Source organism: Phascolarctos cinereus, unplaced genomic scaffold (genome assembly GCF_003287225.1).
Source record: "Phascolarctos cinereus isolate Bilbo 61053 unplaced genomic scaffold, phaCin_HiC Scaffold_5;HRSCAF=322, whole genome shotgun sequence".
NCBI classification, from domain to species: domain Eukaryota; kingdom Metazoa; phylum Chordata; class Mammalia; order Diprotodontia; family Phascolarctidae; genus Phascolarctos; species Phascolarctos cinereus.
Window position 1 is genome coordinate 418,554,916 of NW_027555958.1, and position 19,603 is coordinate 418,574,518.

At 36.2% G+C, this 19,603-nt stretch overlaps 1 protein-coding gene across 3 annotated transcripts in view; it reads right to left on the reverse strand.

Moving 5' to 3' along the window:
- The window catches only part of FIRRM (FIGNL1 interacting regulator of recombination and mitosis), a 72,215-nt gene that overhangs the window by 18,748 nt on the left and 33,864 nt on the right, over positions 1-19,603 (reverse strand). For 2 of the 3 annotated variants that reach the window (XM_020974671.2, XM_020974669.2), the window contains exons 13-19: positions 17,902-18,106; positions 15,650-15,732; positions 15,271-15,322; positions 8,086-8,175; positions 4,924-5,109; positions 2,142-2,264; positions 829-924 (exon numbers count right to left, since the gene is read on the reverse strand). In XM_020974671.2, coding sequence (XP_020830330.1) covers positions 829-924; positions 2,142-2,264; positions 4,924-5,109; positions 8,086-8,175; positions 15,271-15,322; positions 15,650-15,732; positions 17,902-18,106 — 835 coding nt within the window. The remainder of the gene's footprint in view (positions 1-828; positions 925-2,141; positions 2,265-4,923; positions 5,110-8,085; positions 8,176-15,270; positions 15,323-15,649; positions 15,733-17,901; positions 18,107-19,603) is intronic. The other variant, XM_020974670.2, reaches the window with a different exon arrangement.

The window sequence follows — 19,603 nt, forward strand, 5'->3', positions numbered from 1 at the left end:
AATACTAAGGTACAGTCCTTTAACCATATAAGCTACTTCTTGTCTCTCCTAGGTGGTGGAAGATTTCAGTTTTGGCTTTGGCAAGCCTCATTTAGGTTACTCACTGAAGGATTATCTATTCTAGGTTCAAACCAGATCCTGATCTAGTGGGACAGATTTCTATGTGTGTGTCAATTGGTTCTAAGGCCCTTTTGTACTTTCTAAATCATACCTTGCAGAGATCCTGCAAGGTCTGGGCCCCTCTCATAACCTCCCTTATAATCTCCCACAGCTTAAAACCACCAGATGGCAATAGAATTTATCCACTTCTACAAGGATTCCCCAGAAGAAATAGCCATTTAAGCCCTGAAATCTCTCTACCCCTACTGTACCCTATTAACTATGAGAGAAACAAGTCACCTACATCCAATTTGATCTTATTCCAGACCATAGCACAGAAGTTGCCCCAGATTATAGGTAAATGACCTGCAACCTCTGACTGCTAGGTCGTGGGGGAAAAAAGTGACAGCTGACTTGGGATTGCTTTTGGGAGATGAGACATTCACAGAACTATGTAGAAAATGGTTCTTTGTGAAGTTGCTTCAAGACTTGCAGAAAAGAGAAGGGAAAATTAAAAAAAGGATAATTAACCTCTGAATAAGCAAGGCAACCATAATTTGAGGAATAAGTCTCCATGCAGTTTATACATAGTTCAATAATGGTATAACCAAATAAAGTGAAAAACAAATCCTTCAAAATAACCCTTGTTAAATTAGTAGAAGCCAAAATAATTCCCTAGAAATATTCTAGGTATGAGAAGCTCAATTTATTCAGGAATAATTTTCTTACCTGACTTATCAGCTGAGGTTCTATAGCTTGTATGAAAAATCCCAAGAGTGGAAGTAAAAGGCTGAGGGTCCACTGAACATAAGGCTGACTTGAGACCTTAGCAAATACCAGAATGCAACAGTATTGATTACAGCATTTCCAGCTAATCGAGAAGAAAAGTTATTCATACTTCACTTCACATTTAATCTGGTTTCACCAGGGAAAAGCCATAAAAAAACTAAAATGTAAGAAGGCAGAACAGTCAAATAAACTCTCTTTTTAAAGCAGTAGTGTCTTGAGATTAAAAGATTTTTTTAAATATCCAATTAGGTTAAAATCTATCATTAATTTTTCTGTCAGATTCAGCTCTCTACTGCAACTCAACAGAGAATCACAGTATCTCAATTGAATATCACCAAAAGTGACCTCTCTTAACATGGTTGGCTTTGTGTTTTAAAAAAAAAAAATCAAAGGCTTATCTTTTTCCATAAGAAACCACACAAAAACACATACACAATAGGAAAGAAGGCAAAACTGTAAAGTAAATAAACATACTAAATAAATAAAGTAAATTCTCAAGTATAAAAGTATGTCTTGTCTGCCACTTGGCAATATTATCTTTTCTCTTTAAAATTCTATTTTTCTTCTCTACAAGTATGTTATATGTCTCATGAAGAATAGAGGCATCAATGTAAAGCAGGAACTGAAGCTTATGGACTTCTCAGAATATTCTGAAATGAATAAAATACATAGGATTACAAAGGAAACCAATTATACTGAAGTACAGTTATTATTATATTTCTGAAAATTAGTCCATGCTCCCAGGTTAAGAACCCTGGTGTGTAAGGTGTTTTTAGGAACCAAAAAATGCTATATTAGGAAAATACCGAAATATCTGAAATTTTAAAATATTAATGCAAGAATGTCCTAACAGCAGCCTGTTCAGCAGCATCACAAAATATGGCTATCCAGGTTCTCAAATTTATTTTAATTCACAAAGGTTTTCTTAACAAAAACACATCACAAAATACAATTCTCAAGCCTACAAACAAGTAAAGTAAGTTGGCTCTGCTCTCCTCAAGCACAGGTGGTCTTGGTAGTCTTTTGGATTTGCAGGGGGGGAAGTGGGAGGGCAAGTTGACTATCCTTTCCCTTCTTCTCCCCAAGCCTGGTCAGTACCTGGCAAAGTCTACTGTTAGAAAGCCACCAGCCTAGCGAAGATCTAACCTAGCAAATGACAAAATTGGCATAAGGAAGCAAAAATTCAACACAATTGTTCTTTCAGAACTGAAGTTTGTTTAATTATCCAAGGAAATGCTAAGTTGTTTCCTTACCTGTTTAACATGTAAGATTGTCCAGAGCGGACTCACAGCTTCCAGGACTCCTGCTTGCTGGCCCATCTCCAAAGCTTCACTTGTGGAATTACATACAGTAAACAAAGCAGAGAGTGCAACGTTCTAAGAAAGGACAGCATAACAGCATTAGGTTTACAAGTCAAAGCCTCGTAAGAATCCCAGAAGCCTCATCACCTTGGCATCAGAGGCACCACCTCAAATAACACTCCAAAAATACCCACGTATGTCCCCCCAAACAGGCTGCCAAAATACTTTACAAAACTTCATAATTATTATTAAGAGGGAATTCTGATAACTATTTCAACATAACTGGTTTCTTTTGTAATTCTATGTATTTTATTTTATTCATTTAGGAACATTTTTCTGAGAAGGCTGCCCCAGATCACCAAAGGAGTCCATGGTATGAAAAAAAGTGAAGAACCCCTGATCTAGAGGCAATAAAAACAACCAAGCATGTTTTTCAGTCACTTCTTTGATAAAATTATCCATTTCTGAAAACACAAAACCCTTGTTTCATGTTCCTAAACAAAAACCATATTTCTCTATTAGTATGAAATTAAGAAGACTAGATAAATAGCTAGAGATGGCATGCATTTTAAGATGGTTCATAAACCTCAAGCCTCTCTTTAGAAACAAGCATAAGAAATTCCAAGCAGGCTCTAACTTATAAACAGGTTGTATTACATTAGTTCGTTTGGAATTCAGCTATTTGGAAATCAGGAGTCATTTTTCCACATAACCACTGATACATGGATGTGGTGGTTGGTTTCCTAGGCTTGTGCACAAGAGACTACTTAACAGACAATGTACATGAAGTATGATTCTCGGAAGTAGAATGCTTGCAACCCACTGAGTGAGGCCAGCAATCCATGGAACCTGGGCAGGTGCTTTCAGATGGACAAATGATATAGACACAGAATTAAGGGGAGGAAAGGAGACTGGATTCTTTTTGGTAAAATTAATTAAATTTTCAGTGATCTCAAGTTGTCCCTTGGGACAAAAGCCCATATTTCAAAACCAATATTTTCAGTGATGTTCTATGCCTGCTAATCACAGAGCTCTGAAGAATCAAAATTACAGGTAACCCAAAAGGGCAACAGAGAGATACATAGTACATTACACCATATTAACAACAATGACTTGTGCTCAAGAAATGACACAGAAGACATAGTTACTAATATGTATAGTCATAAAAAGAGATGGGCTGGTCATATATCAAGAATGTGGATAATGTCTGAGTGTTATACTGGCATTCGTGAAATATGGAGTGACCTAAAGGAGAGCCTCCAGCTCATTACATAGTTCCTCTATAGAGGATTTATGGGAAACTACAGACAAGAATTACACAGGAGTGAGAAAACATAGATGTTGAACCAGTTGAGGAAATAGCTACAATGATAAGATCATAAATTGCAATCACTGAAGCACTGAAATGCCTATAGTACTACTAAAGAAACTAACCACAACATATAACCATATTCCATATGAAAAAAAACTCAAAACTCCAATTTACCCGCATTCAGATATAAGTAAAGAGGCTAGTCTAAAAATGATCTTTAATGTCTCTTCTGAGAGAATGTAAGCTCCCTGAGAGCAGGAGCTATATCATATTTAGCTTTGTATTCCCAGTGCCTGGCATATAGTAGACACTTAATATATCTTTGCTGACTGATTGACTCAATCTCTTAAGATGTATGACTGTATATTACAACTATGCTATGAAAAGGTAATTGAGAGATAAAAGATGGAAATGTAGCAAATGCAGCAATGACTTTTGCACAATACACTTTGATCACTTATATTAGCAGATACTATAATTAACAAAATGTTTTTCAAGTTAAAATTTTGAGTGCATCTTTATTATATTGATTATCTCTACAATGATTTTCCATTTCTACAGGAAAAAATACTTCCAAGTCACCAGCTGGTTAGACTTTTTGGTCTTAACCCAAACATTTTTAGTTTTAGAAAACCAGAGTACACAGTCACTAGAAGGAACCTACCCATCATGTTTTAATCATAGGAATTTTGGTCAACAAATGAAAAATTAGATAAATTTAAATCTTTTTTAATTAGATGACAAAAAGTTTACTCTAAAATAAAGGAAGAACTTAACATTTTTTTCAATAAAGCAAGTACTTTTAATTGTGCCCCAACCCATGACTTGCTGGAATTACATATAAAGAGAGCAATGAACAATTAACAAACACACCAACTAAATATGTTTACTGAATACTATATAATTTCTGTTATGTTCCTAGGAAATTCTAAAAATTGAAATGTGTATTATATTAAATTACAAGTTAAACATTTGTATGGTACTATATAACACACAGTGCTTAATAATTTTTTGTTAAATGATTTTGAGTAGCATCTTCTTCTGAGAAGAGCTACCTACAATTGTATTGTCTCAATGATCTCCCTTTAATGCCCCTTATTTTATGAGGTGATATCCTAAAAAGCTACAGACTTGAAGGAAGATGCAGTTAAGTCAAACCCACCAGTCACCTTAGGTCCACTGTTCAATGATCATTTGTTAAATTTTTAAAAAGAGTGGTGACTGTGGGGTGAATAACCAAGTATCCACAATCAAAAATTTTCACAGAATAAACTGTGTTAAATTTATTTTTATCTTGTATCTGTGTCAATGGCAAAAAGAGAGCATAATTTACATTTAACAAGAGAACAGCAAATACATGAATTTCTTAATAATCTAAGATGCTGAAGAGTAATTTCAATCACTTTCTAGCTCTTTTCTTACCACAGATTCAAGTTCTCCCAAAGTATGCCTGCTGCTTAGCCATTTCTTACACTGTGCAATTCCCACCATGGTGACTTCATTTGCTATTTGGCTTTTAAGTTCAGGAGAAAAAGCCTTGAAGGAAATATGCTGCCACAAAGGCAGATTTTCTGCTTCTTTAGGGGAAAATTTCTGGATAAACTCCATCTGAAATAAATTGTTATAAAGATGAATAACAACCTAGTCAATAAATTCTCTTATTATATGTATGTACTTACTGTTTAGCATTTCTAAAACTCCTTTTAAAGCATGAAAATTTATAATAAAGAAAGACCAGTCTTTCCTCACAAACTTTGTGAAGCAGGAAGACAAATATCGTTCTCTTTTTCACATGTATGCCTCCAAAAAATGCAAAAAAGCAGTTTAAGGATAATTTTTTGTAAATTCACTGGGAAATTTTAAATGCAAGCATTAAACTAACTGTCACACAAGGTGTTAAATGGGACAGGAATAAGAACTTTCAGAGTGTTTCTGAACTCTTTTCCAGGTATGATACAGACATAATATTAAAGTATACTAACAGGAAAAGGATAATCAGTTAAACATCACAGTCAGTTAGTTCAGTTGGCTTGGGCAAAGTGTTTAATGAAAAACTAGGTCAAAAGCTTGATACTGAAATAGTCCAATTAACTTTTTCTCTAGCCTATGAAGCTAGTAATTATATCACAAATGCACAGCTTCCTCATATAAGGAAGCATCAATGGCAAATCTATTCTACTAGTGAATAAGCTACCCAATGTATATTTTCTATTCAACAGTGATGGTAAAACACGTTCACATGCACATTCAATAGACCTGAAGAACTTACAAACAGGAAGCAAATATTGAAGTAACTCGGATTTTTTTTTCTTATTATGACAGAAACAGTAAACCTAAAATGCTCAATTATAAAATACATCTACATCAGACCCATGTGTACAGTAACTTCCATTTTTTAGAAAATGGTATGTAATTTGAATGCATATTGAGATCTTAGGTCTGCTTTATACAATTATTCCTTTATTTAAAACATGGTGTGGGGGCAGCTAGGTGGCACAGTGGATAGAGCACTGGCCCTGGATTCAGGAGGACCTGAGTTCAAATCCGGCCTCAGACACATAATACTTACTAGCTGTGTGACCCTGGGCAAATCACTTAACCCCACTGCATAGCAAAAAAACCCAAAAAACAAAAAACCTCCCAAAAAAACCAAAATAAAACATGGTGCCCAACTGACATAAAGCTGGTAAGTGATTGTGAGGCAAAAAAGTATATGTTCTGGTCTTAAACTAAGTTTTCTCTTTCACAGATATTTTTTAGACAGTCCCTCCTTTTGTCTCAAAGATTTTGCTAACACAATACATTGTGGGAGTGATTTTGCTCTAATGGCAAGGCAGCCCTAACACCTGCTACTTCCAGAAGGATAATTCCTCCAGTAGGCAGCATTACACTCGTTAGCACCAACTGTCTCCTCCAGAAAACATTTCTACTATTACTGTTGAGGTTACTGCCATCCTCCCCATCACCTCCATTTCCCAACCTACATGCCAGTCTCAGCTCCTTACTGGCACTCACCACATATCTAATCTGTGGCTAAGACTTGTTTCTGCCTTTGAAACCTCTCTTGCATATCCCTTTCTCCATTCCACCATGGTGTAGGCCCATATCACTCACAGCTTAATTACAGTATCAGTTTGTTTGTTGGCTTCCCTGCCCCGAGTCACTCTGCAGGCCATCCTCAACAACTCTACCTAAGTGATCCTCCTAAAGTACAGGTCTGACCATGTCACTCCTCTACTCAATAAACTCACTGCTACTCCTAGATCAGACAGAAAATCCTTTGTTTGGCTTTAAAAGCCCTTCACAACCTGGCTCCTCCTGCCTTTCCAGTCATCTTACATTTTATTGCCCTCCATGTACAATGCAGTGACATGGGCTTCCTTGCTTTTTCTTACAGAAGATGATCTATGTCCCAGCTCCTTGCCTTTTTCACTGGCCATTCTCTATCCCTGGAACACTCTTACTTCTCAATTCCACCTCTTGGCTTCCCTGTTCCCTCTGTCCTCCTAACCCCACTTACCCCAGTCAGTGGCTTTTCGTGCATCATCTCTCCTGTTTGTATGTAGTAATTTGCACGTTGTCTCCCCCATTAGAATCTAAGCTCTTTTGAAGGCAGGACCTGATTGCCTTTTTCTGTATCCTCAGAGCTTAGTGATAGTAACTGACTTATTAAATGCTTGTAAACTAAGTAACTTTATTCATTAAAGAGTCTGAAGGGGCTTTGCCTTTCTATTTTACACAAAACTCTAATAAGTTTTGCTCTCTGATTTTCCAGCCCACAGAAGATCTGAAGGCACAAATTAAAGTGGAGTTCAGGATGGCACACAGACAATAAAAAATGGGAAATGACAGTATGACAATGGAGCACACAGAAAAAACAATTACATAAAATTTTTTTTAAAACTCTCAAGGAACAATAATCTGAATCCATTTAATACAGGGATAAATAAACTTACAAACACATCTCAAAAGCCCAAGGACAGCTACTATATTGTAGCACACAGCAATGCCCCTGTCATCAAGAAAAAGTTAATGATTTTAAATTGCTGTTTAAGCTAAGTAAAGATGTAATATGTTGCAAATGAATTTCCATGAAAGATGCTTTAGGCACCTTAGAAATCTGTGGACTGAGAATCCTCAAAAATAGTGGATAAATAAGGTGTTATCATATGTAAGTTTTACTCTAAAGCTCAATTCAAGCAGCAGAAAAATTTGAGATGCCATCATATGCATAAATCCAACTTGACCTAATATTATCTTCTAAAACGCAAGTTACTTTAAATAACTTTAATTTTGATAAATATTTTCAAATTATCTTACCTGTACATAAAATGAAGGGTAGAGATTTTAAGCGGGCTTTAAAAAAAAGTTATTAAAATAATAACAACTTGTAATTAACAAACCAATATCCACACTTAGCTATGTGTTTTCTTTAAACAAAACATTATACTCAAAATTCATAGCCAAGGCACTTCAAGACTGAATTTATACCTAAATTTAAAAAAACAGGAATCATTTAAATGAAATCTAGTTTGACTTCAAAGCAGTGTGTTGGAAGACAAAAGAGGGCAGGAGCATTCTTGCCTGATGGTCTGTATCCATGAGGAATAATAGTCGCCTTAGCAGAACCGACAAATTAGTGAGCTGGTAACATTCTCCAGGGCAAGACTTAATCTGTAAAATAAAAAAGGAAAAATCATATCTCAGTTGTTGCCACTACCAAATTTCTATATGGCATAGAAGGCCCTACATGAAATGTAAATTAACTATTAATAACCTTCACATAAGTCAGCTAAAATACTATCTTGTGCAGGGAGGCTTTCTCTGTCTTCCTTCCCTCTTAAGATTATCTCTAATTCACCTCATATATATATATTCTTACAGATCTATCCACAGATCTATCTATCCATCTCTCTCTGTATATGTCTATATATATCTGTATGTATCTCATGAGTGAGGAGTGAGAGTATCCCAGGCATAGCTAGTGAAAAATGCAAGGAGTTGGGAGACAGATGGTCTTCTGCAAGAAATAGTAATGGGGCCAGATATGTATAACATACCTGATGGAAAACATATATATCTTGCTTGTACACATTTGCTTCCATGCTGTCTCCCCCATTAGACTGTGAGCTCCTTGAAAAGAGGCTAATTTTCCCCCCTTTCTCCACATCTTAAGCACTCAGCACAGTGCCTGGCAAGTCTGCTGCCTTGCTGACTTGTTGACTAACAGGTAAGGTTCAAAGGCAAGTAAGTTAAAAGTGATTCACTCAAAACCATATTCCAAATGAATTAAAAGAATTCCTTATTTAAAAGATCCTTGAAGAACTACCACTGTCATTTATTAAGCACTTAACATATAAAGAGAACTATGCTAAGTACTAGGAGACATAATCTTTAAATAAAATAGTGTCTCTGCCCTAAAGGAACAAACAGTCTTCTTCCATATTTTCATGGCTCTATGATCTTACTGATAGGGAACTATGGCTAAGGACACATCATAACTGATCCACAGCCTTGCATATTCTAGGCCTGCTGTCAATCACCTTGACTATTTACTCCATGGTGGTCCACTCAACATGCTGGGAGCTGTTCTCTAGTTTCCCTGACATTATGTGGATACTAAAGCAATATGCTGATGCACATTGATTACTCTTCTCTTGCCACATGACTTGGATCTATCTTTTCTAGTCATAAACTTCTCTGAAGACATTCTTTATTGATAATGTATATCCACCATGAGCCTCTCCATTTCTCTTTGGAGACCTTCAACTTTAACTCTTTGGAGATCAGTATTGTAAAATTTGTAGCCACACTGCATCTCTGGAAGACTCCTGTTATTAAAAAGGTAGTCATTTGTTTCAGGGAGAAGTTTTGGGGTCCCAAAGAAAATTCAGACATTGTACTATTCAGTTCTGGGCATCGCTCACCGCCCTTGCATGTGTAGTGTCTATCCAAGATACATGTACTAATGGACCATCATTCAAATGCACGTTCTGTTATGGACAACAAACATTCTTCTTATATTTGTTTTTTTTTCCTAGGATAGACAGGCTATAGTTCTTTTGAATAATTAAGGATCTCCTAGAGAAGCCTTTTCAGTGTCTAAGTGCTTGGTGTAATCAGCACAACAGAGTATAAGAGCATCTTAAGGATCTTACTGTCAATAAAGAATGCCTGTTCCACTTGGACTCGGTGCTGGGCATCTTTTGCAACAGCGACTTTTGTGCCTCACTTAATATTTAAGATCAGAGTGGTGAACAAAATTATATACTGTTATGTTTCAAGGACTTACGTGACTGACCTGTGCATGGGAGACAGGTCCATGAATCAAATGTTTTTTTTTCTTCTAGCAGTTAATAAACAATCAAGACAGTGGAATCTTGTATTCTCTTTATGTCAGTCAGTTGTATGACTGTAAAGACAGGGTCTGTTGTATAATATTCCTTGGGAAAATCTTTCTATTGCTTTTTCACAACTTCATCAAAGAGGTCTTTGATTCCTGCATGGATTATTCTCTTAAAAATTTTGTACAGATAGCATGAATGGCTACTTTTGGGAAGGGAGGAGGTAACAATATGGTTCTAGATTTTTTTCAAACTCTGGTTGCTTTCTTTCTTTCAGATACTCTAAGGATTGATTGCTCAGCACCTTCAAAATTATGTCTTCTGAAGTATGGACCTCCTCTTTTATATTTGGTATAGTCTAACTGATATCATCTTTGTTTTCTTTAATGCTCTTTCTAATTCCTCATGTAAAATATTAGGAACTTTGATGTAGCGGTATGAATACGGTGGTTCTATTATCTGGATGGAGGAAAGAATTTGATATAAAAATATTTACATAGCTTTTTCTATCTCACATTTTGGTTACCTTTAAGTTTCATTCTTAAATGTCCTCAGAATGATTTTGTTTTAAATGGTTCTGTAACCAAGTTTTCTGCAAAATTGTTTTCCCTGCATTGCTTCTGTTTTATGAACAGAAACCTCTCATAATCTTATACAGCTCTCCTCTATCATTTCTTACAAATTAGTTAATATTCTAAATTGTTGTTGCCTTTTGAGTGGAATATCTCTCACTTAGCAGGATTCAAGGGTTTGTTGACTGAAGAATTTTCTAAGTTCTACTGGTCCTCTCATCATGGAAATTTTTTTATCAGGTAAATTTCCTTACAAAACGTTAATAACACATCAATATATGTGTTTTATTTTTTAAACCATCTGTGAACATCAAAAACCTAAGTAGGTCAGATCCGAATTGCACAACATGTCTTCTCGTTTGGAGTCTTTCTTCAAGTTGTGTACTGACTGATGTCTGCCTGACCAGTCAGTAATCTGACTTGTAACAAGGGTAGCAAAGAATGTCTAAACAACAATAAGCCTTCAGAAACACTATAAGCAAGTAGAATTAAATGCTGAAGAAAAAAACAAATGCTGTACGTTAAGTAAGCCTTATTCTAATAGATTTACTCAGGTAGTTTTCAAAAATTTTCACCTGTTTCCAAAAAGATAAATATGGGTTTTTAGTATCAAAGAAATCAAAATATTTAAACTATAAATTAAATAAACAAGCAGTTACTTCTGAAATTCTGTCCAGGCCCCAACTAAATTCTAATAACAAAGAGAAGCCACGTTTAAAAAAAATATTTCAACTGGTAACACAGGAAACAGGGTGGTGCGCTGGGAGACAAGATCACCTGAGTTCAAATTTGACCTCAGACACTTACTAGCTATGAGATTTTGGGCAAATCATCTATGTAAGTTTCCTCAACTCTAAAATGGGATAATAATAGCTACCTCTCAGGACTGCTGTGAGGATTAAATGAGATCACAATTGTAATGCGTTTAGCATGGTGCCTGGCACATAGTAGGCACTATGTAAAGGCTAATTATATTACCGTTATTATTACTGTTGTTGCAATCTTCGCTTAGGATGAAAACATTTGCTTGTTCCTATAGCTATTCAGGAAACAAAAGCTAAAACATAAAGCTATGAAGATACTATTAATTTCATGGAGAAATAATTCCTGCCTTCAAAACAAACTATTTCGAGTAGGGACTATTTTTATTCTCCTTAGACATTTTTCATAAATCCAGTTGCTTTTCCTGAAAACACATTAATTCTCTTCCAAAACTATGTATTATTACATCTTTTAAAATGTTATCAAAGTCCACAATTTACTTTCCATTTGAGTAGTTTAATAGTAATCATTATGGCAAGTTCAGAGATGACGTCCAAAATACTGCTATTTGGCAAGAGACACTATTATCATAAATTTGAAAATTATTGTCACTTTCAATTTATGCAGCATGCCAAATTATACTGCAACACATTCAATTCTCATACAAGCAGAAGTATGACAAATGCTATTGTATTTTGAACTGAAACATTGTACACAAAGTAAATACATTTAATTTACACTTCTAGTGACCTATGTAACATTCATAATGTCACATCTGTCTTCTTACAACAGATTTTTTAATTTAACCAAATGCAATGAGTGAAGAATTCACCCTGCACAAACAAAACTGGCCTGGATTTTCCCCCCACAGTATCCACAGGCTATAGGATCTTGGATGTAGAGTTGGAATAGACCTCAGAGGCCGTCTAATTCAACCCCTTCATTTTACAAATTAGGAAACTGAAGCTGAGAGAAGTCAGATGATCTGATATCACACAGGCTGTAACAGAGGCAGGATTTAAACCCAGATTCTTTGACTCACATGGATTTGTGAAGGAATTTTTGGTTGCATGTTTGTGAAACTGCTGAAATACTCCTCAGACCAATTAGAAACATAACAAATTCCTCAGTTAAAGTAGGTGGACTTGGCCACCAGGCCCCAGCTGAATCCTCAGTCAGATCTTTCAGGCCTCTTCTTTCCTTGGTGAGTTCTTCTCCTAGGTTCCATTTTGTGGAAGGGCCCAGATCAGCCATTCCTAATTTTCTGCTCTTAGCCACCATGTCCCTTCATTGATACCTACTTTCCCTCACTTCTCAGTTTCCCTTTTATGAATTGTCTTGTCCCACTAGATAAAATATAAGTTTCTCAAAGAAAGGAACAGTCTTTTTGCTTGTATTTCTTTCCACAGCACTCAGCAAGTGCCTGGCAAACAGTAAAGCACTCAACACATGTTTGCTGACTAATTTTTGTTAAATTATTGATGAAGAGATTGCTCTTATAATTTTCTCAGATTATCAAGAATAGCTTCTGGCAAACCTCCAGAGAAATATTTTGCTTGCTGCCTTTATTTTTTTTTGCTAGGCAATAGGGTCAAGTAACTTGCCCAGGGTCACACAGCTAGTATGTGTCAAGTGTCTAAGGCTGGATCTGAACTCAGGTCCTCAGGTCTCCAGGGCCGGTGCTCTACTCACTGTGCCACCTAGCTGTCCCCTATTGCTGCCTTTATTTTTAAGGGTCATTAATTCAAAAACAACCTATTTCTTTGTCTTCTAAATTTCTTTGAGTTTTTCATAATTCCATTATAATCTCTCATTCTGTACTGATGAAATGTAGATGTATTGAGGATCATCAGTGTTTAGAACACTGTCATATTCTTTTTTTTTTCTTTTAGGCAATTGGGGTTAAGTGACTTGCCCAGGATCACACAGCTAGTAAGTGTCAAGTGCTTGGTCTGAGGCCAGGATTTGAACTCAGGTCCTCCTGACTTCAGGGCCAATGCTCTATCCACTGCACCACCTAGCTGCCCCCAACACTGTCATATTCTTGAGGAAAATCATTCGGAAAATAAACTGTATAGTTTCTGTTTAAATTTAAGCTTATTTTCTATTTTCTGAAATTTGAGTAACATGATATTCAGCACATTTTCTCCTAAGTTTCTTACTGAACTGTAAGTTTCTTAAGCAAGGAACTGGGAGGGTTGAGATAATGTACCTTCCCAGACATCTTCTACAGGCATAGCTGGTTGGCTCTCTTAGACAGAAAAAGACAAATGATTTCCATGATACTTTGTACTTTCTTCAAAGAAGAGCAGTGAAGAAGAACTAGACATTCAAGCAAGGGCAGCAGAACATATTTGTGGAGATCAGAATGGCTCATTTTCACCACCTGCTCTTTGGGATCCTTGAAGTCACTAAGTATTAAAGCATATGCTGATTGAATGAGGAGAATCTTACAGAATTCTTCAGTCTTCTCTAAATCCTGATCCCTTGCAACAGATGTTGTGCATAAAACTGATATTATTATCACGGAGGTTTTCTTGGAAATACTTGTCATGGGCACTACTACATGAGTTGATTAAATATCCCATTAATCTGTAACCAACTCCACCAACTTCTTCATTTGCCTCTCCCAAAGAGTCATCTCTTCCATCTAGCCACCACTTCTTTTTGTCTTCGGATTTCTTTTATTGTAAGAATGTCTAGGTTAAAAGATTCAGTTATTCCATCTATATGCACTTGGTCACTGGACAAGGATCTCAAATCTGGATTATCAGAAGCTTCTATTTAGGCAGTCTAAAAACTATGTGACACTTAGCACCGTATGCTATTTTTCTTCCAGTCTGCTACCATCACTGCTGAAGTGGAAAAGTGGGGTAGGAGAGTATGTAATGGACTCAGAAATATTTTGTACTTTTCTTGATTTCAGAGGCTGATGTGGTGAAAGAATTCATCACCAAGGAACAAGCCTACTGGTGACGAGGCTCTTCATATTCAGCTAGGCTGATCTTCAGAAAGCAAATGTATTCTGCTGCTGGGACCATTATCTATGAGCTTTTCCAGCAAGTGAGAGAACCCACCAAAGTCTGTGCTTTTCTGGCAAAGCCTTTAAGAACCTAAGGTTACCTCCATTCCAGGATGAGGGATCAGAGTAGGACCTTGTGGAGAACCATATAGTCAAGTACAAGAAAATGCTTTTATAATACAAAAATTATTCCTTAATTATCAGTCCAGTTAAAATTTCCAAACAAGGTACCAATAGAAAAAGAATAGCCTGTCCACTGAAAAGCTTCACAGAGTGTCCAAAATTTCTCAGGATTTAAAATGGACTTTACTCCCTCAATCTATTTCCTTCTCAGCTGAAACAAACACCAGCATAACTTTTATTTTTTTCCCCCTTTTTTGAACTTTTTTTTTTAATAAACAAAGACAAAGACAGAAATCACTTTTAGATTCATTTCCATTTGGTGGTGTCAGTCAGTCATTTGAGTCGTGTCTACCTCTTCATGATTCCATCTGGGGTTTTCTTGGCAAAGATCCTGGAGTGGCTTGCCATTTCCTTCTCCAGCTCATTTTACAGATGAGGAAACTGATGCAAACAGGATTAAGTAATTTACTCGGGGTCACACAGCTAACTAAGTGTCAGAGGCCAAATCTGAACTCAGAAGAGAAGTCCTTCCTGATTCCAGCCCTGGTACGCTACGCACTATGGCACCACATAGTGTCCATTTCTATAAGCAGTCTGAGGCCACTATGAAAGTTAGATTAAGTCTTATTTGAATCAGATGAAAACCTTTTTTTGACATGCATAATATCTGATTTCCACTTTACATTCAATTTTAAGTTCCTTTTCATTTAAAAAATTCATTTTATCCACATCCAATTCGTTCTGAGTGTAAGATTTTCTCAACGTAACAATTTCCTCAGTCTTCAATGATTATTATTTCTAATTCTTTTTTCTGAAAAGTATCAAATTAATCACAAAAGATACGAACTCTACTTCCCACTTCTAGCACTCTCTAAGATAAAAGTAGAGAACAGAATGTGCATATCTAAGTACAGTAATGGACTTTAGGCCAAGTTATCCTACTCACCAGATGTGCTATTATGAACACATGATGGGCACAGAGTTCAGCAGTCCCATACCTGAGATGCAAAAGAGAAGTAATTCAGGCTCATGTACTTACGAAGACAAGTAAGGAAATGAGTTCTAGTAAGGCAAAAAATATTTTTTAAAAGAAATGCAAACTTCAATCATTTCCAAGATGACAGAAAATAAACTAAGAAATGTTAGTCTGGGCTTCACAAAGATGATCTAAAATGATTCTCTGATTTGCAACACTACTACTCTTCCTATACAAAAGATTAAACCTGCAGCCAAAATACCTTTGAACTGACAATTAATCATTGCTATTTATTCCGAACAAATCAATGTAAAGATATATCAAACAACAATTTTAGGTTATACCTTACCGGGCCAGGAAGCACCATGTATCCATAGCTAATAAGGAGGTGATCATTCCAGAACTAAGTACAGCATTCAATAATGTGACATCCTGATAAAAACAGAAATTCATATTTAAAAATTATATCTATACACACACACACACACACCACCCCCTATAAAACGTAAGATTCTTGATGGCAGGAATTTTCCTTTTTGTCCTTTTTTCTCTAGCACCTAATATAGTGCCTGCACAAACAAATACATGTCTGTTGACTGAAAGGCTGGTGCCAGACTGTGAAGGGATAGAAATGCCAAAACAGAGGAATATATATTTTGTTATGGAGGATAAAAGGATTCACTGATGCTTCCTGAACAGGAGAATGACATGGTCAGACTGGTGTTCTAAGATGATAGAGAATGGACTGAAGAAGGAAGAGGATGGATGTAGGGAGATTTATTTGGGTGGGCTTGAACTGCAATACTTCTGGTGCGAATGGAGAAAAGCAGCATCAAAAGATGTAGTGGAGGTATGACTCATCAAAGTCAGCAAGTGATTGACTATGGGAAATGAGTGAGAATGAAGGCTTGAGGATGATTTTTATGACAGTCAAAATAAAGTAAGCCAAGGCACACAGTTCCAAGCATGATCAATTTAATTTTTCTCCCTCTCTCTCTGCCCTCCCTTCCCAAAGATGGCAATCTTATATAGGTTGTACATGTGTAATCACATTATACATATTTCCACACTTGCTGGTGTAAAGATATTAGACCAGACTCCCTGGTGTCCGCCTGCATCCCTCAAGGATAACAGATTTCCTTGAGGTGAGAACAGAACAATGATTATGAGGAGAACTGGATTTCTAAATTTAAATCATTATAGGCCAGCTGAATTTCTGAACTAAGTTCAGAGACAAAGAATCACGATACAGACAGTTACAGGACAAACTCAACTAACTGTAAATAGAATCAATTAAAAAATGATACAGGGGCAGCCAGGTGGCACAGTGGATGGAGCACTGACCCTGGAGTCAGGAGGACCTGAGTTCAAATCTGGCCTCAGACACTTTACACTTACTAGCTGTGTGACCCTGGGCAAGTCACTTAACCCCACTGCCTAGCCAAAAAAAAGAAAAAGAAAAAAATGATACAGAATCAATCTAATTATTTCCCTATACAATCACAAACCAGAGTGACCAAAAGAATGGTGATACACTTGACAGAAACAGGGAAATTGAGCAGAGGCATGGATTTATGAGGAAAGAAAATGAGTTCCGTTTTTGACATATTGATTTTGAGATGCCTATGGGACATGGAAATGGAAGAGTTGGGCTTCCAGAGAGCACTGGATATGCAGATTTACAGAGATGACAGGAGTCATTTACATAGAGATGACAGTTGAATGAATGTAAACTGATGCGATCACCAAGAGAGTTCAGAGAGAGAAGGGGGCCCAGGACAGAGTCTGAGATTACACAAAAGTAAGATGAGCATATTCAGTTTCATTGTGAGTACAGTATTTAATCCTCAATGAGAAGTGTTACAGCAACTGAAACCTCCCCCTGCAGTCTGATATTTCTTGTATGCTAATCCAGTGATTCAAACATGCTCCCAGTATTAATGATTTTCTATATATGTCCTAATTTAAAGCAGACACCATCACTTCACTAGTGCATTGTCAAAAACAATCGTTTTCCCCAGAAATTCTGGTGGAGTTTTACACTTTTTTTTTAGATGATGGGATGGGAGGACAGTGCAAAGAGGGACTACATGGAATAACAGATAATAGGTTTTTTTTTTTTCAAGCATAGTCTTGAATTCAACTTCATTTAAAAAATTAAATCTTAGTGTCTAAGGTTTATAAAGGACCAAATTTTACATATAATTCAATTTTAAATGAACCAATAGAGAACAAAATTTTAAGTATTATGCTCCTTCTCTCCTCATGTAGGATTACAGATTTAAACTCTATCCACTATGCCTCTCACTCCCCCCTCCACTTTCCTCCCCATCCCCACCTCTAAAAAGATGAAATAAATGTACCTAGTTATGATTAGCATAAACATCCATTTTCTAGGATGAATATTAAATAAAGGTGAGGGAAAAATAAAATATTAAAGAAGAATGACTGTCAAGAAGACTATATAGAAATATTCTTTCCATTTACTCCACAATTTTTCTCCTCAATTTCTATGTTTCATAATTTCAGTGGAAAAACAGTAGGAGTTATATCTATTAGTTTTCACTGACAAATTTTTCCCAAAATTTTACCATAGCTTACCAGTTCAGGGAACAGTGATGGGTGAAACGAAGCAACGAAGTTGCACAAGTGGACACAGACATACTGATATAAGGTGACAGACACTTCAGCTTGTCCTTTAGTCATAACTTCTGGCAAATTAGCAGGTAAAGAAAGCTCCCCCGAACACTGCTCAAAACTGTAGAAAATGGCTTCAAGCAAAGACATTCTAGAGAAAGCAAGAACACTGAAGCCAATATGGTTAGCATTTAATTCTCAAACATACGATTGTAATAATAACACATATGAGGGTTATATAGGCCAAGAAATGTTTTAAAAGATATTACAAAGATACCTGACACATGACAAAAGGGATAATTTCAGAGAAGCCTGGGAAGACTTACATGAAGTGATGCAGGGTAAAGTGAGCAGAACCTAGAGAACTATTTATACATTGACAACAATGTCAAATAAAAACAATTTTGAAAGACTTAAGAACTCTGATGAATGTAATGATTCCACAATTCCAGAGTACTGCCCAACTCCTGACAGAGAAGTGACAGACTCAAGATACAGTTTGAGACATACATATTTGGGGACATTACCAATGTGGGAATTTGTTTTGCTTAACTAAGCATATGTTACAAAGGCTTCACTTCTTTTTTCTTTAGATTGGTGACAGGAACGTGGGTTAAGGTTAGAGTAGGATGAGGATAGAGTTCCAAAAAAAAAAAAAAAGAGAGAGAGAGAGAGAGAGAATAGAAGAAAAGCCAGGAGGAGTAACAGAAAAGCTAGACAGCCTTGATAAGTACATATTGATAGTTACATGAATTTATCATATACTTAAAAAGATAAGCAAGCTATAATAACAAATTCACAGTTTCATGAGCAATCCCCTCTTGTTGTGCAACGAATATATAAATTCTCATTTTATTTGTGTTTAAGTTTGGAATTTTAAAAAATAACTGACAAGTGCACATGCATGTGTGCGATTATGTAGCTATAAAAGACATGGTAGTAGAAAGGAAAGAACACTCAACTATTAGAAAATAAGCTTAAGATGAAGTTTTACCATTAATTAGATGAATGACCTTGAACAAGCCATTTAACTTCAAAGCCTTGTTTCCTCATCTGTAAAATGGGGATAATATTTGCACTACTATCTTATGGGGTTACTGTGAAGATTATTATTGTTTGTCCTTCGCTCTCACAGAAGACCATGACATCAGGAAGGTGAGGCCGTGACTTGCAAGTGAATTGGATTTAAGTGAGATAAAATGAGACAGAACACAATGCAGTGAGAAGAGCACTGGATCCAGAGTCAAAGTACCTAGGTTTGAATTGTAGCTTTGACATTGACAACCCATGTGACTTTGTGCAAAACACTAGTCAGTCAAATAATCATTTATTAAGTGCCTACTCTGTGTCTGGCACAAATACAAAAAAATAAACTATTCTTACTCTCAATGTATTTATATTTTAACAAACAAGACACTATGTACATATAAGTATATAGAGAATAAATACAAAATAGCTAAATACAAAGTCATTAAAGAGGGAGGGTACTAACAATTGATGGGGAGTGAGTGATCAGCAAAGACTATGAAACAAAAGTGAGGAAAGAGTGCATTCCACAAATGAGGGATGGCTGGTGCACAGGTAAGGACTTGGATACTGTGTGAAGAACAGAGAGAAAGCCAGATTGGCTGGACGACAGAGAGTGGGAAGGGGGAGGAAGTATAAT